The sequence below is a fragment of the Centrocercus urophasianus genome, unplaced genomic scaffold, assembly GCF_019232065.1.
Source record: "Centrocercus urophasianus isolate 14NV4802_14NV808 unplaced genomic scaffold, USGS_Curo_1.0 seq_11, whole genome shotgun sequence".
Lineage (NCBI taxonomy): Eukaryota > Metazoa > Chordata > Aves > Galliformes > Phasianidae > Centrocercus > Centrocercus urophasianus.
In genome coordinates this window covers 41021332-41047452 of record NW_024884253.1, presented here as the reverse complement: position 1 = coordinate 41047452, position 26121 = coordinate 41021332, and the positions used below count along the sequence as shown (strand labels likewise).

Sequence of the window (26121 nt, the reverse complement as noted above, 5' to 3'; positions counted from 1 at the left end):
GGAAGTCACCATGCTCTTTCCTCCCTCTAAATCTCCTTTAACCATTCTAATAAAAGAGTAGATCATTCTGCACAGTTACAAAATAGATCCCGAACACTGGCTAGCAATTTATGTGGATTTTAGGACCTTGGTGTTTTTGTGACCACTCTTGTTTTAAGCAGGTGGATGGAACGACATTGCTTTACATTTGATTCTTCCTATTAGGTGAGACTACAGATGTAGAAATGAAAACTGTCCAATGTAGCCCTGAACAGAAGGCTGGGCTGCTGTCTTCAACAGCAGTATTTGATAGCTTGCCAGAAGATGCGGAGGACATGGGGAGATATCCCTTAATGGATAGGGGAGGGGATGGAGGAGTCCTATGTGGAAAGAAGCAGATGTGTTTTGTGCTTGTGCCCTACACAAGCTGCAATGCCTCTTGTTGTGTCTGTGTCCACATAGACATGGTGGGATGCACTGGGTGATGCTGGAGGTGGCAGCTCCTGCCCAGCCCCTGCATGGGCCCTTCCTGGGGTCCCCCAGGGTCTTGATGGAGCATCCTCGTGAATGCAGGGAACTGAGGAAAGTTCCAAGGCTTGGCTTTACAGAAAAGGCCATTAGTAGCAAATCATGAAATATGTGTCTGAAGCAGAGTAAAGCAGCATGAATCACTCCCAGCAAGTGAGCTCATAGCTGTACTCGGGTTAAAATCTGACACGGTTTAGTGTAGCACCATTATGTGCAGAATCTGCTCACCTGGCTGCTTCCCAACACCTCTGCCCCTCACTGCATCTGCACACTGTGTCTGGCAGTTGCCCGTACCCTGTGCTAGTGTGGTTCTTCAGACCTCAGGCCCTACAGCATGGCTGAAGGATGCGAATGCGGTGGAAGAGATGTTCTTAAATCTTTCTGGCAAAAGCTGAGGCCAAACGGAGCTGACCGTGCACATCGGCACATCCAAGATTGCATCCCCAAAAGTGCCACTTACATTTTTGTGTGCCTTTGAATAATTGCCTGTGCAAATCTGGGGCTGTCTGCTTTACACTTCCTTAATCCACATGCAGCAGCTCGGATCTGGACATGAAAGCATTGCTTCTGCAAGAGGGGCTGTTCTTTGTTCTCTCCTCCATCTCCCCCCAGAAGCCCCAGCCCTGAAAAGCCTAACAAAAGATTAGCTCAGGCTGTGATGTAAATAGCCAGACAGAGAACAGAATGGCTTCTTTTATCAAACTTAACATCCCAAAGCTCTACTGATTTCATTGTCATTATGGTAGTGATTAATTTGACCCAAAGTACTGCCACCCACTGTTAAAGCCTTCGCTGCATCCCTGTTGATAGCTCTCATGACAGAGATTACAGTCTGCCACTGGCTTGTCCATAATTAGTACTTGTCAAAATGAGATTTCCTATGGTAGCCCACTGCCCATGAGAAACCCATTCAAAATTATAACACGCTTTGGAAAATAGAGGACAGTTCATCCTCTAATTGGAACCAATGAGTAGAGGATGTCATCCATCGAGTGTTGCTCCAGATTTAAAAGATGATTCTCGGAGTCCTCTCTGTCAGTACCTGTCCTGTGGCCCAGGGAACACTGGGGTGAGCTGCACACTGCAGACAGTGGAGGAGGGAAGAGAGTGGGAAGCCACACAGTGCTGAGCTGTCTGATTACACTCTATTTACACTCTGAACTATAGAGCCAGTGCATGGCATTTGCCAACATGAAACATGCAACGAGGCAGAAGTATCTGGTCTTGCCATTGCCAGATCAAGAAGTGGCAATGTTAAGGAGGAACAAAGAAGGGGAAACAGGTCTGGGGAAATGAGGTGTTGGCAGCGGCTGTGCTAGGGGCTTTATTTGCACCATGGCAGTACTATAACCAATCAATCATAGAATGGCCTGAGCTGAAAAGGACCTCAAAAATTATCTGGTTTCAACCCCCCTGCCGTGGGCAGGGTTACCAACCATTAGACCAGGCTGCCCATTATACATTTCATAGGATGAATTTGGGATGGGCACAGACATGGTAAACACTATCAGAATAAACAACCACACTGGAATCAACCAAGGTTCATCTCTGGTCGCATTCCTCACAGGGCAGAGGGAAGAGCTGGTGTTTTCATGATCAGAAGGACAAATTCCTATAGCTCCCAGATTTATTTTCACTTGAGGCCCATTCTGAAAATAAGAAGAGGGAATCCAGAGAACGGCACCTTTGTTCTAGCCAAAATAAAGCACAGCTGGAAAATCTTCTGTCTTTTCATTTTGGGTACTGACAGTGTTCAGTTGCTTATGAAACTGATGGAGAACATATTGTGGCAAAAGTGTACTGTTGTAGAATAATTCACAAGACGTGGAAGAAGAAGTGTGCCAGACAAATGTGTTTTTCACAAATGCATTTAATGTCTTTCCACTAAAAGAAGCAAAAGAGCTTAAAAGACAACAGAATTTTTTTGCTGGAGGTACCCAAGAAATTTGTAGATGTGGCACTGAGGGACATGGATAGTGGGCACGGTGGGAATGGGCTGACGATTGGACTATGTGATCTCAGTGGTCTCTTCCAACCTTAATGATTCTGTGATTCTACTACTTTCCTGCAGTGAGTTGATGAATCTTCTGTGCAGCCTGTAAGTAAAAACCATTCAGTAAAGCTTATCATGCTGTACTCTTTACACCCAAATCCTGCATAACCAGATGATGGTTTTCACCCTCCAAATACTGTTAAGAAGAGTACGTTCCATCCTGAGCAGTGCCAGAACATCAGTTCTATCATATCCTGACTGGGGCAAGGCTTGTTGGTGAAGGGAAAACCCCACTGCAAAGCTTCAACGTTTGCAGCTCTAGGCTGCAGTTCTCTAGGTCTGAAAGAAATCTCCTGATCTTCTCTGTACTGGCAGAGAAGGAAGCTGGAAAGAAGTTGGAAACAGAAGGATTTTGAAGGTGTTTTTCATAGTACAACTTTTGAAATTGCAATGAATGCTTTTAGAAAACACTGCAGTGATTGAAGGATCTTCCAAATGGAAGAAGAGCCTTTTAGATGAAGTGCTGATACCACTTTAAATGAATCCAACTGATTTTCTGTGTGCGTGTGCAGATGCTGAAGGAAAAGAAATACTTGGGAAAATGCTGCATTTTTGAATCTCCTTCCCTTGCTTTTAATTTCTAAATAGATTCCCTCTTATCTGTTCACTTGTAAGGACAACTAAATTCAAGTGCAACTTGAATCAAAACTAAAATCAAATGCTACTTGACCAGGGCTCTGGGCAGAGGGAGCACTCCATGTGCCAAGAAACTGGGGGAAAATAGCTCCAGTTCTGCCTTTCTTCTCCGGATAAACCCACAGACGTCATTTGGATGCTAATTGGAGTCATTGTAGAACCGTGTTAGATGCTCATCCAATATTGTGGCAGGTAACACAGTACCTGTGTTCTTCAAGAAAAGGATCAATGACACAAAGGTAGTTTTCTGCTGCAGGGAGAAAACAGACAATTAGAAAATCACTATTTGTATTTAATTTCTGTTTACACTGGCTGACCACATCTCTTGTAAAAGCAGATTTCTCTCCAGCTTCAGAAATACACAAATACAGCAGCACCAGAAGTCTCCTCTCGTTTTTTACTTTGCAATTCAGGAATGCTTTATTAATCAACGCAAGATGCATTCATTGAACTGGATTAATCCTGCATAAGTAATTTTGAAATTTCCTGCTGAAGTTATTTTTCATTTCTGGGAACAAATCATTTATTTGGATTTTCATATATCAGGATCACAGAGATTTGCCACAGTCAGATTTTAATTTTAGTTACATATGAGCTGACTTATATATTAGGGCATATAGTTTTGCATGAGAGCATCTTCTAAAATCTGTAATTGGTGTGGAACACTGACATGCACAGAATACATCTGACAAGGTCCAGAGAGTTAGGTTCAGTTTTGCTGATCAACATCTATGCTGCAGATTAACTGAATCTTTTATGGCATTACAAACCCACCAGAATTCATTAGTGTACTTTTCCTTCCTGCTCTGACCTCCAGCACTGCTGTCACTCCATCCCTGCCTTGAACACAAGAGACCGAAGCTCTGATGTCTTCCTGCTGCTGCATTAACAACAGAAATGAGAATGTATATCTTTAAGTGCTGCCAGGCATTACTACCTTGCCCTCATCAGCAATCACCTCATTGTGATTTCTGCCTTTGTCTGTACCTGGAAAGCTCCATGTAAATAGGAAGCTGAAACATGGTCTGTTCCTTACAAACAAAGCAACTACGGTACTTTACTGGTGACCGATTACAATATAAAGAAGGGCATATAAAGAGATTTGGTATGGATTTTTCTCATAAACTGGCTCCCGAATGCAGTTAACCTTACTAAATCACTGTATTAAAAGCAGGAAGGAGAGCAAATACGACAGAAAACAATGGCAGCTTCAGGGAGAAAGGGGCACAGCACCTTTGAAGACAATGCTATCATCAGTGAAAAGCGATTTCTAAATCTCTGCCCTCCCTAAGGGCAGGCATACGAGTTGCATGTCAGCAGCTATCTGGCCATCTCACACTGCTTGGGTCACGGATGGGGTTCACGGCTGGGAGTGAAGAGATGTCTCCATTCACTGGTCAGTGGGTTATCCGTGCCCAGCTTACAGAAGTGCTTAGGCAAGAGCGTTGTCCTGAGGGGCAAGAGGAGATTCATGCTTGGCAGGAAGGGTGGCAGGGCAAGAGGAGAACAGAGGAGCAGGCTCAGTGTGGAACTCCTGCAGAAGATGCTCATCTATGAACCAGCAACGGAAAAGATGTTCCCTTTGGCCGGATCGGGGCCGGAACCTGAGACACATCTGCTCTGTTTGTGCCTTACTGCCAGCGGGAGTTCTCCTCCACTGTCACAGAGGCGGGCTTCAGCTTGACGCTCATCTCAGCCCACACACCACAGAAATGCAGGGCACTCATGCATTGTAAACCTGAGCACTGTAGCACCCAAGTATTCTCCTGACCTAACCTTTTGGGATCCAAAGAACGCCTGCTTAGGGAGGAGAGGCGAGTGCCCGGAAAGAGCAGACAGCAAGCAGAAAGCCGGTGCAGATCCTCCTGTCATTTCATTCAGTAATAGGAGGAGAGGTGATGGCCTTCAGTTGCACCAGGGCTGGATATTAAGAAAAATTTCTTCTCGGAAAGAGCAGTGAGGCAGCGGTGGCACAGGCTGCCCAGGGAGGTGGTGCAGTCACTGTCCTTGGAGGTGTTCAAGAAACGTGGAGGTGTGGCACTGAGGGACCTGCTTAGTGGGCATGGTGGGGATGGGCTGATGGTTGGACATCTTACAGGTCTTTTCCAATGATAACGATGCTAAGACTCTGTGATTGTAACTCCTCCATTACACCCTCAGCCATGCCCCAGCACAGCTCTCACTTGCTCCAAACCAAGGGGCCAGGTCTGCCTTGCCTCTGCTCCGTGTTGAGGCCAAGCACTGCGCCTGGGGGAAGGTGCTGCTTCTCTGTATTGTCACGATGCCATTTAGAAACACTGAGCAACGGCACTTGGAGGCAACAAGACTGTTACGTATGGCCACAAAATAAAGGAAGGTTACACATCTACATGATAAAAAAGTTCCAAAGAATTTAATGTAGTTATTATTTATACATACACTTTATAAGTAGGAATATGGCAGACAGTTGAATTAGTACATAAAGTTTTATTTAAAGTTTTCCCCCTACGAGCAAGCTTCATTTACACAGTCTAATACTGTACAAAATTTACATTCTTTTTGTGACTTATTCAGTTAGCACTTTCCTTGGTCATGCCTTCCTGAAGGATAGAAAGATTTACATAGAGACCTCTTAAATCTTTAAATTATCTTGATAAAAAAAAAGAACCACTTAAAAGGACAACAAATGTCCTTTAAGATGGTGCAATTCAGTAGAGACAAGTGACAGTGTTTAGTGGCAGACCTTAGCGTGATCTTAAATGTTGTTCTAAGTTTCCTCGCTTAGTATCTTGACAGTTTCCTTTTAATATATATTTATATTTATATACTTTCAACAGGAAAAAAAAAGTCATGATTGCACCAAATATATTTTACAAGGGATCCCTTGGATCTGAACAATATAAATAAATACAAAACCAACTAAGATTGCACTATATAGTAGAAATGGATTGAGATTTCAGGATATACACTCCACCTTTACGAGTTCCTTAGTGATGCTCACTGGAAAATTCCCCAACGACACATTCAAATATTAGCATCTTCAGATAATTATTTTGTTTAAACATTTTCCAGGCATGCAGCTACTTCATCAACTGGTTTATTGCATGTGTATGCTTATCAGTCTTCACTGCATTACTCCAATTTTACATCTGCGTAATTCTGCAGGAGTTGTACTGCAATAAAACTGGACTGATGCCAGAAAGAAACAGTCCCGCAGTATTTGCTCTCCATTATTTATATTGCTCTCAAGCTTCAATATATGGTGTAATTTCTGAATACATTCGTCCTCTTTCTATTTTGCAAAGCAAATAATGAGTTCCTCCTCACGTCTATTGCCTCTGCAGTAGAAACCAACCTCCAGCAGTCATCTGCTCCTTGCTTAATGCATTAGCATTACAACCGATCATGAAAGATATGCACAAGCTTGAAAATGCAGCATGTGAGATTGCTTTGCCTCTTACTTGGTGCAGCCAGTTAAAACTAAGCAAATTAAAGGCCAGATTCTTATCTGACACGAGCCAGAAGCACATCAAAGCACACTGGCTTCAATGGAGCAATATCACTTTATATCAGTGAGGAAGATGGTCTTGAGAGTAATGGATCAGTAAACCACAATAGGAGAATTCCGCATATATTTTGCTGAGGTGTAGATGATTATGTTAAATACCAGACTTCAGATTTTGTCACTGCTTCTGCAATGCCAGGACAGAAAGACATAAGCTTAAAAACATGGACAGTCTGATTTGTGCAAGCAACTAAAAGTTCATAAAGCGAGTCTGAAATAAAGCACTCTGAACTTGCTTTGCATTGTGTAAATGATTACACGAGCTACAAGGCAGTGGAAAGTCCAGCCTCATGTTACTTTGGATCATTAATAGAAATCTTTCATTTAAGACCAGTCACATGGGAGTATTTTAACTACTCAGCAGACCCCCTCTAAAATTGTGTGCAATCATTTAATAGTCCAAAGTAATACATTTACAGTTAAATGCAGTCTTGTCTTTGGAAGCAACTAGCACATGTGCTCCTAATGGGGGGGTGAGAAAAAGTAAGGAAGGGTTCTGGCGCTTCGTTACTTGGTTATGGAAATAACTTACTTTATGAACCCAGAATTTAAGGTGTAGGACTGAATTTCTGCTATACTAAAATGAAAGTCGTCATTCCATGTGATTTCAGTGAAACAACTCTGACTTTACACAAGTGTGACAAGGAGAATTTGACCCTAATCCCCAAATTGGCTACTGAAAGAAGTGCTCTGTAAAGCATGGGTTTCAGTGTAGTCTTGGTTTCCACAACACTTACACATGGGGTCTTTGAAGGCAGAGTGTATTTGACGACAAGCTGTGCAAAAACTGAACGACATTTCTTTACCTTCTATAATCTTCTGATCCTGTGTTGCTTGCAGAGCATGTGTAGTAGCTGTAGGTTAGGATTTCAGGAGGAGACAATTCTGCAGTGCAGAGTGAGCTTTTTACTATCTGAATTCTGAAGCATTCATGAAAACAACATCCTCATGACTTCAACACAGATCACATGCAGGTAGATACAATGCACAATACTGATCTTGTCTCTTCAGGCTGTGTCTGAACATTTAGCCTTCATACTTTTAAAGTTAGAGTTGACGTGAGGAATCTTTCTGCAGCAGGAAAAAGTTAAAATCAGTCTGAAATGGCAGTCTGTCAGCATGTAATGTTCAGTGTGTTTTAGCTACTTGCTTCATAAGACACTGGCTTCTATCTGAGATGGGACAACGCTTTCTTTTTGTTCTCTTTTAGTTTGCTCCTAAAGCGTAAATATGGAATAAAGGGTCAATTACAGTAGATTTGTTTAACAGGAATCCTGTTCTAAGAAAATATTTACGTCACCCGTCATTATTTTCCCAAATGCAATCAGTGTCCGTGTCAGTGCTCCTCCACTATCATTTGTTGTACGGCACACAGGCTGGCAATATCACAGTGGAACAAGCAGGACCTGCAAGTGGCTCAGCAACATCTCCTTCTAGCTCTGTCCAAGTCCCCTTCTCAGGGCTATAGCAAATAGTAGAAGATTTGTAGGCGCCCTGAAACAGAACCAAAAGTTGTACTGAAAGTGTCCTAGGTGAAGTCCAAGTTACCTGGGAGCATTAAAGATGCAAAGCTATTTCTTTTTTCAAAAGTGATTCACAGTTTTGGGCCTTAACTTAAGAACCCTTAGGAAGGTTTGGTTTTTCTATGAGCGGAGCATCCAGCTTCTGAAAACCAGGCTCCTTTACAAAGCTCCTTATAAGCAGAGCTAGAGGCATACAATCCCTACCAAATTACATTTTATTTTTACGTTACTACTTATCAGTGAGTATAATCTGGTAATAATTCATTGAAATAGAAAAGCACAGAGGTAAAAAGGCACTACATGTTCTCCACAAGTTGAAAACCAAACCAAAACTTGTCTCTGCAGCTACTTTCACAGAATTATAGAACGTTTTGGACTGGAAGGGACCTAAAAGATCATCTACTCCCAACTTCCTTCTGCAAGTAGGGTTGCCAACCACTAGTCAGGAACTAGACCAGGCTGCCCAGGGCCCCATCCAACCTCGCCTTCAATACCTCCAGGCATGGGGAATCCACAACTTCTCTAGGCAGCCTGTTCTTCAGCCCTTTCTTTCTCTATGTCCCTTGTGACAAATATACACTCTGGGTGCAATAGCTCAGCAGGAATGAAAGATCACTGCAGAAAGCAAGTACGCACCATGCTCCAGCTGTATCCTCCTACAAGGTAAATACTGTCATCAAGGACTGCACAGCCAGGACCGCTGCGGCCCTCCAAAATGGGAGTCTGGAGGATATTCCACTGGTCACCTTTAGGGTCATAGCATTCCACAAGCATTACATCGAGGTGGGAGAAACCTGGGCAGCAGCATTGAGAAAGAAGAACATGAATTAAGGCATACTATTTTAGATATATATATATTTACTGTTAAATGTATTAGCTTATAGTTGCAATTGCATTGTTACAACATCACTATCCAATTTTCTTCCAGAAAATATTACCATATACACCTAAGCCATCTTCTATAATGATAATATCCCATTACTTCAGTTCAAACGAATCTGTTAAAAGCTTTTACCATTAGTTCCACAGTCTTCTACAAATCACAAGCACACTCAATAAAAATGAACAAAGCAAATTCAAGCAATATTCCTCCTCATTCATCAGTGCTAATGCACGTTTGAGCATGTAGGAAAAGACTATCCAGGCAGTCTTTCCCAAAGGTCAGCAGATATAAACTATTAAAAAAAAACAGGTTAAGTTTTGCTCAGGAATCAATGTCTCCCAAGTGAAGGTGGAGCTTAGACAGTTGATGCCACTTGGTCCCAGAACAACCTAGTATTCAGGATCAGTTGCAAGTTGTTTTAAGGTGTACCCTAAGCACGTATCTGTGATGTGACAACATCTTCAAGGCAACAGAAATGTCACCAAAAGAACTGCGGTGCCACTCTTCCATGTCTGAGAGAGAAAATGGCTCCAAGCAACAGCTGCTTTGTAATCACCAAAGGGCAGATACACCTCAAGACTCTCAAGCAGTGATGCTCAGTAACAAATAAGTGAGCTGAATGCAGACATAGAACCCAAGTGTCCTGGTTCCTGCTGTAGCACTTAGACATTTCCCTAGCTCAAACAACCTTTTTTTTTTTTTTTTTTTTAATCAGAGTATTGAAAGAAGATTATGGTCTTCTTAACCTGTTAGGATGCTTTACTTGACATTGCTATGTTCTCCATCAAGGCAAAGTAGAAAAGAGAAGTCTGATTTTCTGGAAAAGGGCATCTGGTGTTATTGATATTTCAAAATGAAGTTTCTTGTAGGAGGGAACAAATAGCTGTAATGAAATGATTTTTCTGTCAGTGTTTTCTAGGAGCCATAGAAAGGCCACTGCTGTGTGCCAGAATCTGTCAGAGAGCTCTGTAATAAACTGCAGCATATACACGCCTAGCTGTGTTGCAGCAAATGCACTGCTGACAGAGGCATGCCAATCCAGCCTTACAAAGAAGTGCTTGGCCACGGAGCTATCAGAGCCTTGCAGTTCTGACCCAGTGGAGAACTTACTACATTTCATCTGCACTTCAGCCTACTTCCTCCTCTTTGCTTCACTTTACAGAAGAAGACATATTCCCGAATGGCCCTCCTTCCAGAGCCCTTTTCCAAAAGTCTAGATGTTAACTGCCTCTCACAACAAACAGCAAGCAATTCGAAGGGCAGCAATGCAGGGCAGCAGCTAAAGAGGCAAAAATGCAATGCTTGTTTTCTCAGAGGTGAAACTGGGTGAAGAAGGGAGATGGAAACAATTCAAGCTTGTGCAAATCAAGGCAAGTGTTATACCTATTGGAGGTCTGGGATGTGTTAAATAGGTTAACCGAGTAGGAAACAAAACCAACACTGTGGTGCTCTGCAACCTCTACAAATTTTGCAGATGTTGGCAGATTTTACCCCTGTTACTTTTTGAAGTTCAGCCCACAAAGACCCATTATAACTGAGTGTGGGGAACAGAGGCACGTCAGCCCAGCTGCAAGGGATTGTGCCCCAGTACTCTTAACTGGAAACTACGTCGACTTTGTTCTCTGTATGGACACTCAGATCTTGAAAAGCGGCATGAGATGTCACAGTCTCACTGGGACTTGGGTGCCAGAGTCATTCAGGCACATGGCATGGTATCACTGTCGGTTAACATCACCATTCCTACTATTCCTTTTGCATTACAATTTTCTCTTTTGCTGTTTTTGTTGGTTTTCTTTTTTCCTAGTTGTTTCCTTTCCTTAAGTAAGAAAGCAAAAGGAAAAAAATAAAGTGATTATACTGTCAAATATTTTCAGAGAACAATGAATAGGAGCTGTGTTTTTTGTTTGAGTGGTTGGATTAAACAGAATAACAGAATCTCTCTACTTCAACAGTAATAGTTACGGCATGTGAGTATTAAGACAAAAGTACCAGGTGCCCAAGCAGTAGTTAGCTTAACATGAAATCTTTTCAGAAGATGAAAACAAGAGATCTCTAAAACGAATCATAATTAACAAGCTATATTTAATACTAAAAAGGGATCTAAAGAGCTTAGTCCTAATATTTAATGGCTGGGTTTTTTTTCTCTCATTAAATCTGGAGCTTGTTTTTGTATGTTGCTCTGAATAAAGCTCTCTCTAACTGCACAATTTGGAAAATGATTTACAGAGGAAAATATTGCTGGTACTTTCGGGTCAAAGAATAATCTGTTTGTTTCATTGAATTCTTGGTAATGACAAATTGTCCGTGCCTTTGAGTAATGGAAGCTCCCATTTTTATTATCTAAAGGATTCATTACTCATATATTTAATGTACTGTTATAATTTTAAAATAATTTGCATAAAATGTTTTTAAAATTGCTGGCTCAAGTGTCCTGTTAAATTGTGTTGCCTGTATTTTAATGCATTTAACAATGACTGTCTAACAAAAATACTCTTTATCAGGAGATGGGTGACACTGAAATGCTTTTTCACTGTTAGAAATGTGACCTTTCAAATGGTTTCCTCCAATGGCATACAGTCGGTCATTCATTACAGCCAAAGTGTGGATGGCTCGTTTTGTGTTCATGTCCTGTTTTCGGGCCCAGACGTCCATCACAGGGTCATAGCAGTACAGCCAGGGGACGTATTCGCCATTGTGAACACCTCCTGCAAAATAAATGCACCTCTGTTGATTATTGCAAATAAAGATGCTGTTCTCCAGCAGGAATTTAGCCCTGGGTTTTGTTTTTTTTATATCTTCTTACGTATATATGTATATGTATGTGTATATACATACATACATACATATATATATATATATATGTAGATGTATGTATCTCAACTTATACATATATATATATATATATATATATATATATATATATATAAATATTTCTACAGTGGGAACTGTAAAAGATACTGGCCTGAAATATATATCTTGCCATTGTGAACGGCTCCTGCATGGGCTGCCAAAGGTTGTGGTAAGGAAGACACGTAACGCCACTCATTTGTCTCCAGGTTGTAGCACTCCACACTGGACAAATAGCCAGTTTCATTTCTTCCACCAATTACATATAAGTTCTTGTCCAGGCGGCAGGCATAGAAGCTGGCTCTCCTGGAGGACAGGGCAAAAGAAAACAACACGAGCCAACAACCAATGAGCCACTCCCTCTTCAAAATCCAGCTGAACCCCTCAACTAAGATAGCTGCTATTCCAAATGATACTTTCTGAAGTGCCCAGAAGCTTCTCATGCTTGCATTTATCCTAAAGACTTTGTCTGCTTTGCTAATCAAACACACGTTCTATGTCAAATGAATACCTTACACCTTATTTTTGGCGTCAAAACAATTAAGCACACATAAGTCCGACAGAAAATTCCTTTTTTTTTAAAGCTGTTTGTTGCTTTTTCACACCCGTGAAAGATAAAAAGGTGCTCATTAATGTTCGGGGCAATACCTTGTAAGAGATATAACAACTCAGTAAGACACAGTGAAAAATGAGGTAGATAATGTAACAATAATAAATTATCTTGACATTCACTTTCTTTATGGTCCTTCAAGGGTCATTGTTCCCAATTTACTAAGAGAACCACATCATCAAAATTTTTCTTCAATTATAATTTTTTTCTTCTTTCTGCAGTATTGCAAATAGAACAACTTTCCTTAACCTGGGCACAGTGTTACATTTCTACCCTTTAAACTCAAAAAAGGTCTGGCTCCATCCAGCTAACTCTGAGAAAAGTTTTAGCCACCTGTTTGGTTTTGCATGCAACTCAGGTATGCAGGGAAGTAATTATTTTTTTCTGGTTATGACTACTAGACATATATTAGCTTATCTTTCTCGTGACTCTAAAGTTAATGGTGTCTGTTACTGAAGGAAAAATAGAGCAGAAGATCATTTTGTGAGACCCTACTTGGTGTAAGCAGTGGTCAGGGAACGCTCCCCTGATTATTCAGTGGTAGGTAGTTATTCAGGGTAGAGGCCTCTAATTCTAAGTTACAATGATATGACAAAAAATGGCAAAAAAAAAAAAAAGCACAGCACAAAAACTAGATCTGAATCATAGAAGCATTAAGGTTGGAAACAATCCTTAAAATCACCAAATCCAACCACAACCTAATATTACCAAGTCCACCTCTAAACCACATCACTTAGCACTCCATCTACCTATTTCTTAAACACCTCCAGGGATGGAGACTCCATCACTTCCCTGGTCATCCTATTCCAATGCCCAACCACCCTTTCCATGAAGAAATTCTTCCTGATACACAATGTAATGACCACAAAACTTGTATTGCAACTTGAGGATGTTTCCTTCTTATCACTTGTCACCTGAGAAAAGAGATGGACATCCTCCCTGCTGCAGCCTCGTTTCAGATAGCTGTGGGAATAATGAGGTCTCACTTCAGCCTCCTCTTCTCCAGACTAAACAAACCCAACTCCCCCAGCCCCTCCTCGTAATTCTTGTTTTCTTGTCCTCTCAGCAGCTTTGTTCTTCTCTGCACACGCTCAAGCAACTCTGCATCCTTCTCGTAGTGAGGAGCCCCAAACTGAACACAGAATTTGAGCAAAATTGTTGGTTCCAAACCAGAACCTGGACTAAACAAGTCAGAGTCATAGAATGGCTTGGGTTGGAAGGCACCTTAAAGCACAGCCAGTTCCAGCTTTGCCATAGGCGGACGCATCCCACCAGCCTAGGCCACCGTGGACCCCAGTCAACCTGACCTTGAGCACCTCCAGAGATGGAGAACCCACAGCTTCTCTAGGCAGCTTGTGTCAGTGCCTCACCACCCTTTCACTTTGTGTGAGCCCAGAGCCTTGCAGTCAGGCCAGGCTGGGTCACAAGCCTACCTCTGTAGCTAACATGGTGCTCTCTGGCTTCTGAGTACTTCCTCAAGAATATGCCTAGAGAAAGGAAGGATGCAAACAGGAGGAAATGAATGTTGCTAAGTGCCTCCAACGACACTGACGAATTAAGTAAGACCATTTAATTTATCTGTCAATGGGTAGATAGAAGCCGATGGCATGTATTGCTCTGCATGGTCGGGCAGCAAATTGTGCATCTATGTTTTTAGCCTGATTTTCTATGGAAACAAAGCTTATTTGATTACACTGTACGTGTATCCATGTCTGTCTGAATGTTGTCTCCTCACCAAAAACCTGCTGGCTGATTTCACTCTAATTTGACAGCGGGTAAAAGCGTTAGAGGAAACCAAGTGCCTATATGCTTCCTGAGAGCATATGACAGGCAAGACAGCCCGCATTCCCCCCCAGGGAGCAGGAAAAGCTACAGAGGTCACATCCAGTTAGACATCCTACACAGGCATGTGCTGTGAAATGTGCTGAGAAATGCTCAGCTAGAGCTCACATCTCCTCTGGCCCTGCTGTTGTTGGCAAAAACCTGCAGCGCTACCAGCATCCATACTTGGAGTGCTCTTGTGCCCATCAATCTGTCCTTAGCCATCTCCTTTGACAAACCATGAACAATCTGCTCTTGCAGTTCTTGACATATTTTAGTCAGATTTTCAGTAACAAACCTAATAAAAAGTGCAACAGAATGAATTTTCAAAACCAAACTCTACTGCAATTAGTAGGTATATAGTATTATATAGGAATAGCGGGTTCTCTCTCTTTTTTATTATTATTATTTTTTCAGTTCAAATTCAACAAAGGGGTAGGTATTACTGGTAGGCACTACTGTTATAACTGAGATTTTGTGAACATCCCTCTGTAGGTGTACTCCTGGTTTCATCCACACAGTGTCACTATAAGGAGCAAAAATCAGAGCATCAGCATGCTTCACTCTTCTGCTTGGAGGTGAATATTTATTTACCCAGTAGCTCCTGCCACTGATATGTTAAGGTTTTTGGTTTTTAACTTCTCAGTAATAGAGCACACGAGGGATGTGCTGTTAAGGGAAGGCTTTTGAAATTGCTGTAAATTCAGATTAAAACATAATGCAGCAGTCTTCACAAGGCAACTTTTCCTACAAAACTGGGAAGAGACTACCCACTCTAATTAAGTAGCTGGAATGCACCTTAGAATGTGAATATGGACAATAAGACAATTATTTGAGGATTTTCTTCAGAGCTTGCAAGTGTCTGACATTTTCTGGTCTCTGAAATGCTTTTCTTTCCAACCCTCTCCCTCAATAAGCAACCTAAGTAACTTTTCTCATAATGCACAAAAAGGGAAACATTTCTAACACTTCCTTCTAGTTTCTACCAAAAATGAATCCATGCTCTGGAACACAAAATAACGGTCTGAGGTATAAAACTGTGAGTGATCAACAGAACAGGACAGAACATTCACAACAGAATCTGGATCTTACTACACGGTCACTGTTAGAGTGTTTGGTTTGCTTTTAAAAAGCAAAAGCCATTTTAACAAAGGTTAATGCTATTATTGAAGTCAGAGGCTAAAATAAAACATAAAATTATTTTCTGTCTTTTTCTTGTTTGTTTGATTGTTTTTTTTTTTTCAGTTTCTTTCATCACTCCACTCAGCTTAATTAGAGAAGGCAGCCTGAATCAGATCCACTTGTGCTTGCTTCTCCATGCCCTGGCAGAATACAGTCTTTTTAAATAAAAACTTTAATTGGAATGTAAGAAGAACAGAAAGTTATAAATTTTCTCCACCCCTTGCCCTGCTCTGGGCTGATTTGGTAGGCTGGAACAGCACTGGATAGAGGTGCTCAGTTGCAACTCACTCTACTTGTTCAGAGATTGGTTCTCCATTAAACTTGTTAGTGTAACTGGACTGCTCTCCAAACAGTATCCCACTCTCATTGCATGCTTGGGCCAATCAGTATTTCAATAACTGATGACTCATTTGCTGCTTTTCTCAGCAACACACACCTGAAAACACTGCACACTTTTCAAAGGCAACTATTTTTGAGATATGCTACAAATGAAAAGAAGCCAAACGTGGCGTTAAAGCAAAACACGCTGACGGCTCTGAATCCATACAGGGATTAGATTTTTCTTTATAGCTCAAACAGTAAAATCAATCAGATATGGATTTTAGTATATGAAATAAAAGTTTACTCATCAAATATTTCATACAGATTTTCAACTTGAGAACGTACTGCCTGTGAATGAGACCCACATTTACCTGGCAGTCATTTCAAAGGAGTCTATCCAGCCAATTATTCTCAGACTAAAATTCCTAAGTGGGTTTTGACTTGATGGACCATAATGACTCAGAAGAACCCATTAAACAGTCTGTCTTGTCAACGGTGCCTGCATTATAACAGCAGATACAGGGCGTGACCCTGTACTCCTAGAGGGAGAAAAGTAGCCTATTGACTTTAATGAGAACTTTATCTGACTAAGGAGCTGGGAAAGAGACTGCATAAAAGATCCCTGTAGTTTGTATGACCTAAAAACTGTCAGGGCCAGGCCCTACCTCTAAAGGCTGTAACAACTCTGAGAAAGTCATTAAGGATAAGCAAATTAACTTTTAAAAGCATTTCAGAAACTTGAAAATCACTGTTTTCCAACAACAGCCCCTATGCCAAGGAGACTTTATAGAAAAATAACGGACAAGTCTACATCCTATGTATCCTGAATAGAAGAGATGACAAAGTACAGTCCCTAGCTGAAGGAACTATGTATGAGTAGGTCGTTACATTTAATTAAAACTGTAATGTGCTAAACCCCATCCCAGGAAGCGTTCAGGGACAGGCTGGATGGGGCTCTGGGCAGCCTGATGCAGTGAGAAGTGTTCCTGACTCCGGCAGAGGGGCTGGAACTGGATGGTCTTTAAGGTCCCTCCCAACCTAAACCGTTATAGATCGTATGTCTCTTAAGACACTAACATGTTGCAGTTTACTGCTGGGCAGCTGCAACATGTTAGCAACCATCAAGCTCAGCAGACTTTCTAACTCTTGGATAAAGGTGGCAGCACCCTGCAGGATACGACACAAGTTGTATTCAGCACCTGGAATTACCAACCGCATTTACCAGTACCACACAACTTCCCACTGCGGAGGTGAAAGAACTCCTTTCTTTGCTCTCCAACCTTCAACCACCTACCTGCTTTCTGACCTTTGTCAAACAAACCCAACCCTTCAGCCAGCCACATGAGCTCCTTGGGACTTTGTTTGCAGATACTCAGAGAGCCAGTCACCTGAACACTGTGGACAACTGAAAAATGGTAATACTGATGGCATAGGAAATACGGAGAGCGTCCCAGGAGAGTGATGTGGGATATCTTGTACAGTGGTTCTATGAAAAGACGGGTGCTCATCTGAAAGATGGATCGTCTTTGGAATAGTTTTTCATAAAAACATGATTACTTGTGATCTTCTGCCTTTTATATTCTTCCTATGAAACACACATCATTCAGATCAGGTTTAGGGGACTTTTTTCCTGTTAGGTTAGGATTTGGGATCCAGAGTTAAGTCTATGCCATCTTTACACGCCCTTGCTCAAGTCCACACGCAGCCCTGCTCTTCGGTACACAGCAGGATTAAAATGTATGCTACTCTAATATGCATTGGCTGACAGCAACTTCATTCAAAGACCACCCAGGATTCTGAGTCTTCTGACAAGGTAAGTCATGTTGAGGAGAGATCTCCATGGCTGGTGTGGTGAGACGGGATGTGGTCAACATATGAAGGTTTCAGCTCTCTGTACGATATCTGTCTATAATTACTGCTTGTTTACTGCAAACTCATCATAACACTTCAGTCAGGTAACATGACAGGATACTACAGAGACTTCAGCAAAACCCTTCAGACTGCACTCGGACAACCAGTAATTGCACAAAGTCCATGGTTATTTTGCACGAGTTAGCACTGCAGGGTTTGGCATGTGGAGTTTTGAATCTGGAATGTTTAAAAAAATTAGGAGACAAATGGGAAGCAACTGCACGCTGCAGCTTTATCTCAGAATTTGTAAAGTAGGCATCCTTATATCCCCACACTAAGACAAACTTCTGCTGTTCTTAGGATGATAAAACATACATTGAAAAACATGTAGGTTTTTACCTCTCTTGCATGGGTGGAAGTTGTATCCAGCTGTTAAACCTGGGATCGTATCGGCTAACAAAGTTTGTGCTGTGCTTCCCTGTGAAGATAGATTATTTTGACACTCAGCTGTTTGTTTCATGTATTTAACATCATGATTGTGTTATAAATTACGTATATTTCACAAGTTGCCAGCTTTTATGAAGGGTTACCCCGTTTACAACAATGTATGATTACACGATGTGTACAGTAATAATTCAACAAATGGGGCACTACAAGGTTTGAATTAGCAATTGTTAGCAGTAAAAGTGGATAGAGATTATTCTTGCTCTCTGTAATAAGATCTTGAAAACATGTATTTAAATATACTTATAGATGCTGTGGTACTTTCACAGCCACAGTAAATCACAGCACTATACAAAATTACTGCCCAAAAGAGAATATCCCTATAGCATTTTATGGTTAGAGTGTTTTGTGTCAGGTAAAATATCATAGGGAGAACACGTGCGTTTCTTTCTCTTCACCTCTATGTGGAACACAGTAAAAAACAGTGAGCAAATAACTAGAAGGCTCATAAGCCATCAGCATGGGGTATGCAGTATTTGCACTAGATGGCTTATTCTACCATGTACTTTCAGTGTTAAGTTAGGAGTTACACATGTGCATCGAAGGGGGAATATACTCTTAGAATCTCATCCAGATGTGTTAGCAAAAATGTGAAACATGAGCAACATACGCTGCCTAACTAGCTTATCCTTGCTGTCAAACCCAAGAACTGTATGCATGTCTTCACGATACTAAGATTTCATTTTATTTTACATGCAGATTGACATCACAGCGAGAAAACTGAAGCAAGAGAGTGTACGGCAATTTCTTGTAACACCTGAGACTTCAACAGATGAGGACCTTTGAAAAAGAAACCTTTGTTTATGTAAGTGTGACTAAAAAATTGAATTAGAGGCTTCAAAGGACAGCAGAATAACCCAACTGCGTATGTCACAGTTCTATAAATGGTCACTGGGTATTCTGCAAGGTGAATATTTTTGCATTGGAAAAGCCTCTGTAGGACTGGTTCACTTTACTTGCTGCATTCTACTCTTAGTTCAGCATGTGCAAATAGATCATCAGGAGACTGATGAGAAGAAAAATTATACAGCTAGAATCTGTTTTCATAATCATTTAAGATCACGTTCTACAAGATTACAGATAAAGAAAGCATTCAGTACTCTATCTGGAAGCAAACTCATTCTCTTGCCATGTATCATGTTCCAAATCCAGCATGGTGCCTACTGAGGACCAAACTTGCTGCATGCTGAGCACTGCTCAAACGCATCTCAGAGTATAGGGTGAGAGCCCCATAAGCTAAAGGAAAATGGGATTCTTCCACTGGGTTTAGAAAAGGTAGACTTTGCTCTTGGTCCCTATCTGAATTCCTTTAGTCTACAGTGACAATTTAGAAGAATAGATATTGAGAGTTACAAATTCAATGAAGAGTAACATAGCAGGACCTGACCAGCTCGGTCTCACTGTTTAGGACATGCATTCATCTATTTCTACTACGAAAGCGGGATTACAATACAAGGTAAGTATTGATCACAAGTTTCAAGTCCTGTGAGGAGGTTTCTGCTCTTACCGCGTCTTTCAGAGTTGCTTGGGACTTCAGAAGTCATTGGCTATATGGCAGCTTTTTCACTCATGTCTTACAAAGCTCTGATCTGGAGACCTTGGCCTCTTAACATACTGCGTCATGCACATATTCGGTATAAATCCCACATATGTAGAAGATTGTGCAGCACGAAGTAGAATGAGATTTTATTGGGAATAGAGTGGGATGCAGGATACAGATCTGGTCACTTCATAGGAAAGAAGATGAAATCAAACTGGAAGGGGCACAAAGAAGATCCACAAGAATGACAAGAAGAACAAGATGTTTATCTTATGGGAGGAGATAAACTCCAGCAGAACTTGGCTTGTTGCACCCAGCAAAACAAAAGCTGAAAGGGAAGAGGAACGCTGCCTGTAATACATCAGAGGAACAAATCTCCAGGAGGGGAAAAGCTATTAAGCTAAAGGCCAACTCTGGCACGAGAACAAGGTGATTTAGACAGTCAAAGAATACATTTTACTGGAAATTAGAATAAGGCTCCTAGTCATTGAGAGCAATTGGATTCTGTAACAGCTTTCCAACAGGAGTAGAGAAAGCTAAAAATCCAACTGCTTTTCAAATGGAGCTTAGAAAATTTACAAAATGGGACTATATGATGCCTGTGATGGCAGGAAAAGGATTTGATAACCTCCTTAAGCTGCCTGGTATAAATGGTTTCATTCCAATTTAATTTTGGAATTCAGTTTCAAAGACAACTGTATCTATTATTTTTGTCTTGCTCATCAGTCAATAGGGTTGCACATGCCATGAAGCACTTGTCAGAATGCAGAAACTGTGAGAAGTAAACAGAAATCAGGACTAGTAAATTGAGATAATGAGAGAAAAGGAGGCAGATGCTGCTGTGCTCTGTACAGCAAGTTTTCTGCACCCATGCCAAAAGGTGAAGGGCTCTGAAGGTTACAAATGTTTGTCCTAAATCCATGCCATTGCTCTGCAACCTGCTCTCATCAACATTTACTCATGCAAAGATCCCTTGTGACTGGAAAGGTGATGCCATAGGAGGATGTAAAAAACGAGAAGAAATATCACCACGCTCCCTAGGTTGTCAGGAAGTCAGAGGAGCAGCACAGAATGTGCATGGTCACTCCTTGGGGTACATCTTGCTTCCCAAGAATTGGCACAGTGCCTAAAGAAATGCATAATGCTCCTTCCATTGCCACTATCCACTGAAACAACACTTGGCACCTTTCCATTTGTATTGGAATCCTTGAAATGCACTGGCAGGAAAGCTCAAGTTAGGTTCATTTGAAGACCCTTCTGTTCTATGAGGATAGCAGGCAAAGGTCTTTACGCAAAAGTGAGTATGTGTGAGCAGTTCCCGTGTAGCTGCATACTTTGAGCAAATCGGTTTCAAAAAAGAACTAGTCCAAAAATATCTCTGAATGTAAATTATGATTTTTAGGTCTACTTTTTGAGACAAATAGGATCCATTTCGCTTGGGGTAAGTTTGTAAAGAGATCAGCAACAATAATGTTCCCACTTCCTTCACTGTAACTTCACTACAGACAAATTACAGCTCTGATTCTCACTGATCAAGGAAGCTGTTGGATGTCTGCTGCACGTGCCTTCAGCTCAGGAAGTGATCTAGGCAGCCTTAGAATATGAGTGCTATCTATGTCACAAACCACGTGTTCAAGTCCTGTCTCAGTCACAGGGCGTTCACTTCTTCTTACAGCTCTCTATTAGCTTGTGACTCAGTTTCCACATCTTTAAATTCTGTATAATTATTCGTCTTTTCTTTCGTCCTTCATATGACATGGCTATTTAATTAAAAACTGACTGGTACAAGGTCTGCCTTATGTTATCTGCTTACCACCAAGCACAACAGGGGCCCTCGGTTGTTGGCTGTGGCTGATACTCCTAATAATAATTACCATTAATTATGCCCCTGTACTTCCTGCGTAATATAGCATAACACAAAGGAGATTCAAACTGCAGAACTGAAGGGCTCTTCTCCCAAAAGACTTAGTGATATTTTAACTACACCGGAAATATGTTTCTAGGGTGGACTGGATTATTTGTCTCAGGTTTTAGGAAGTGAACAGATGTAACAATTTTCTATAATTTGGTTTAGTGCAGATGCTGAAATGGGGCATTCACAATAAAATATATGCAGTATATGTAATTTCAGCTGGATCCTCTGGTGTTTTAAAGTAAAAATGTGTACCTGCAAGCTGTTTTATGGTTTCTCAGTCATAATTATCTCTGTTACACAGGCTGCTACAACTACAACTCTTTCTTCATGTGCAAGCTTTTTAACAATGTCTTGACTATTTTGTGAATTTTGCAAGGCATGGTACTCTCCTTTTGCTTTGCTCAGAAGCCTGTTAAATTGTTTAATTTCTCTTTGCAGTAAATTTATGAAGTAATCGAATCAAATAAGGTAGCAGCAGATAATCTATATGAGAAGCTCTTGCACAAGACTGAAAAAGAGACCAGTTTAAGAATCTCAGTCTAGATAATTAACACATTAACAACTTTAGCTGCGAGTATCTGGTTTGACAATAGAAAGGAAGCATTCATCTACTGCAATTGCATTATTATATTATGACTGGAAGGAGACTGGAAATGAAGGTTAAAATTCTTAACAGCTGCTGCCTGGTGCATGCACTTGAAAAAGTCTGTTCTGCTGCCTGTGGCATTTCTCGAGGGACGTGGGAGCTGATGAATGACAGAGATGCTAATGCTGAAGAACCAGATATTTATTACATCACTATCTGAAAGTAGCCTTTGGTAGCTCAATAATTTGGCTACAGGTCCTCAAAATAACTTACTAATGACCACATCAGCTGACCTGACAGACAGACAGACACAGGAAGGCAGATGCTGCCCGTGTCTTTTAATACAGTGTACATACCATTTGGGTTCCATTGGTCTTCTCCTCCGAGTACAAACAAGAAGTTTTCCACTTCCACGACGCAATGATGCGCACTGTTATATGGCATAACTGCAAGCAAAAAGAGTGTTCTTTATCAGCTCAGGGCATGGGTTCCATAAAAACTTCCAAAGGTACAAAATATAACACCATGATGGAATTTGTATATAATTTATATAACTTGTATAATAGCAGAAGGCATCCACCCCAAGCATGTATGTCTGATGAATTAATAGCAGCAACAGATGCTTATTAGTAACTTCACATTATTTGATCTTGTAGATAATTGAATAAAGCAGGAATGCTGGCCCTTTGGTTCCTCACCCCCATCCTCCTCCCCCACATGTATATGCTGCTCTAAAATGAATCTTGAAACGAGTGAAGTTGTCTGATATTTTCCTGGAATAAGCAGATGTTAGGGATCCTGGTATGCCAGGAAACATTATAAAAACCTCAGCCCAGCTTTGTTCTGTTGGTAATGTTTCCACAAGAAGAGTCAGTGTGTTCAGTAGCTTTCTATTACACAGCAATGAACAAGCTGCATTTCCATACAGTTTTAAGTTTTTAAATTAAGGTCCTGCTGATTTAATGCCTTTTCCAAATGTATACGCTTAATTTCCTGTACAATGTCATTAGCAGCACAATCACACATTTCCTATTCATCTAATCAGGAAGCCCTTTGTTAACAAAGATCGAAACTGTGGCATTAGGTTTGCGGCATCTTTTCTTTTTGGAGACACTGGAATTACTGCAGACCAAACACAGTCACAATATTCTATTTTTTTTCAACTTACATTTTCCATCGTAAGTATTAAAACACAAAAATAAGGGCTTATCTATACATAATATGCATATATTATTGTGCTGTGGCATACAGCACCAGTGATTCTATATGGTAAATGAAAACTTAGGCAGCATTAGTTATCATACCACATATTGTAGTTTTGGCCCAGTGACACCAGTAGGAAAAATGATGTCCTTGTTCAGCTCATCATATGGGTACCTTAAATCTAGGTGAGGACAAATGGGGAGGTGATGTGCATGTACAGGCAGGGAACTTATTGCTTGACACGGATCAACAGAGCACTTAGGAAACCAGTGCAGTGGGAAATCAATATGACTCAGGGCCAGCTCTTACTTTGTGCTCTTTTGCCAATGCCAAAAAAAAAAAAAAAAAAAAAAAAGGCAGCCTATCTCACACTTGGATTATTTTGGTTGATCTATCTCTCATTTCATTTGTTTTATTATCTTTTATTTTTCTCAGAGTGCATTTGTGCAGTACAGCACATGCAAATAAAAATAATAAGAAATGAGCACAGCTTTGTTATTTAGGACACATGCTCTTAAAGATCAAGGGGGCTCATTTAAGCTTCTTCCTGAAGTTTTTGCCAAGGCAATGATGAAAATGTAAGGTTCGTTTTTAGTAAAGGTCAAATATCATTTTCATAGACTGCACTCTTAAAAGTCATGTAAGTGAAGCTATTCTTAAATTGGCAGCTAAATACAATGGAAGATCATTAACTGTTGTTATTTGTTACATGCAAACTTAACAAAGCTAGAATGTAATCCTATACTAGGCAATGCCAGAGAATTTATACTACCTATAGATTCCCACAGTGGGATAAAGAATGACAGAGATTTTTATTTTCTTAGTACCCATACTAAGAAAATAAGCTTTTCCCACTCATTAATCTCAAACATTTTCCCATCTTAAAATCTCTCAAACCCACTGAACTTCCCAGGATTTTGTGGAAGCTTTTACTAAAGAATGAATCTGACTTCCCACAAGAAGTCAGCTGTCTCCTTCGATGCCTCTCGGATCACTCCTCTCAAGAAGAGGTTCCCCAAGACCAGTCTGCAGGGTCTTTAGTTCCTACCTATCCCAGTGTGCTACAGTATTTTCAAATCAGGTCCAAGACAGAGGTTGAGTCAGGCTCTTCCTTCAGTCAATCTGACTGAAGAATAGTATTCATCAAAGACTTGTGTACAGACAGCACACATGCATATTTTTCGTGTGGTGTATTTCCATTTTTTGAAAATACTTTATTTATCCTCCATATTGACACAAACAGGGCCAGCAGAGGAAGAAATTATATTTTAAGCTCTTCTGCTGTTTCCATGCATATAAACTATGCAATAAGACTTCCACACTTACGATGATAATTAAACCTCAAAAACTAAGGGCTTAATCCCAGCTCCCACTTTACTCAATGGCAACGTTCCCACTGTTGGGGGATTGGGCCCAAATGACCTGAACTAACATCTGCAGCTCACAGAAAAGCCCCAGAGAAGCATTCCCAGGACAGGAGGATGGTATCTGGGCAATGCTGTCAGCACCTGAGGGAGTTTTTGCACCAAAATGGGGAAATCATCAACGTCACAGCCTTTCTCCCTGATCATTTCCAGGGTCCCTCACAATCATGAATTGCACACTGAAATTAAAACTAGGGCAATTAACAAGACTGCTATAAAAGGAAAGCGCCTGAAAACTTCGGTCATAAGCTATAATTCCTTATGAACACACATCTGTACAGGAGCTAACTTTCATAGATACAGTCAAAATTACATGCTAGTGATCTTGCTAATTCAGTTTCTGGTAGTGGCAGATCTTCACAAACTCCCTGAACTTGCCAGGATGTAACAGGAAGAATTTGGCCCATCACGCACACTGCCCAGACTGCTGCTTCCATTATTTCTGCATAAGCCTTTGTCTGCTGTTTTGCTTTAATCATGCGAAAATCACATTCTCTCCTTTTTTCCATTTCCAGCCAGTGGAACACCTGCCTGCCCCACAAAAAGGGTATTTGAAGAGAAGTTTGTACGCCATGCTCAAACAGAGCCCAGTGTGAGTTTTTAGCGTGTCAGTCAGTGAGTTAGAGGGAAAGGGTAAGGAGAAGCTAATCAGGATGAAATGAGATTAAAGGCTGTCTAATTTTACAGCAACTGTGATCCATCAGCCACTGTGAAAGTGACAGTGGAAATGAATGATGGAGACAGACAGGTGGGGCTGTACATTTCACTGATTTATCCTCAAATGCACTGGGCCTTATTTTATTGAGTGAACATGACCGCATTTATCATGACTGTCATCTAAACCCACTTCCCTCCATTTAAAAAGGTCACTTTACTTGGAGGGAGTAGGATAGAGGCACTTTCAAAACAGATTTAAAATTTAATAACACATGTTTATAATCCTGTGTGAGAATTCTCAACTTTATTAAAGTAAGATTTTAGAAGAAGAAGATAAGGCTATTAAACAGATGAAAAGATGAAAAAAAAAGCCATGGTCGCCTGAGAAACATGCTCAGCTACCAAGGTGATAGATGCCAGGGAACGACTTGAGACAGGCATAAATGGATTAGAAGTAGCAAGCAGAACACACATCTCCTAAGCCCTCACCCCTCACACACTTTCCAAAACTCTG

General features: G+C 40.9%; 1 protein-coding gene across 2 annotated transcripts in view; it reads right to left on the bottom strand.

Moving 5' to 3' along the window:
* Positions 1-2397: 2397 nt before the first annotated feature.
* The window catches only part of KLHL14 (kelch like family member 14), a 65677-nt gene continuing 41953 nt past the window's right edge, over positions 2398-26121 (bottom strand). Inside the window, exons 4-10 of one of the 2 annotated variants that reach the window (XR_006172109.1) lie at positions 22680-22769; positions 18178-18256; positions 12109-12299; positions 11693-11851; positions 8900-9057; positions 7547-8234; positions 2398-3446 (exon numbers count right to left, since the gene is read on the bottom strand). Coding sequence is in view for 1 of the 2 variants with exons in the window: in XM_042839632.1 (XP_042695566.1) it covers positions 8094-8234; positions 8900-9057; positions 11693-11851; positions 12109-12299; positions 18178-18256; positions 22680-22769 (818 nt within the window). In the remaining variant the exon portion in view is untranslated. Of the gene's footprint in view, positions 3447-5564; positions 8235-8899; positions 9058-11692; positions 11852-12108; positions 12300-18177; positions 18257-22679; positions 22770-26121 lie in introns of those variants that run through there. The other variant, XM_042839632.1, reaches the window with a different exon arrangement.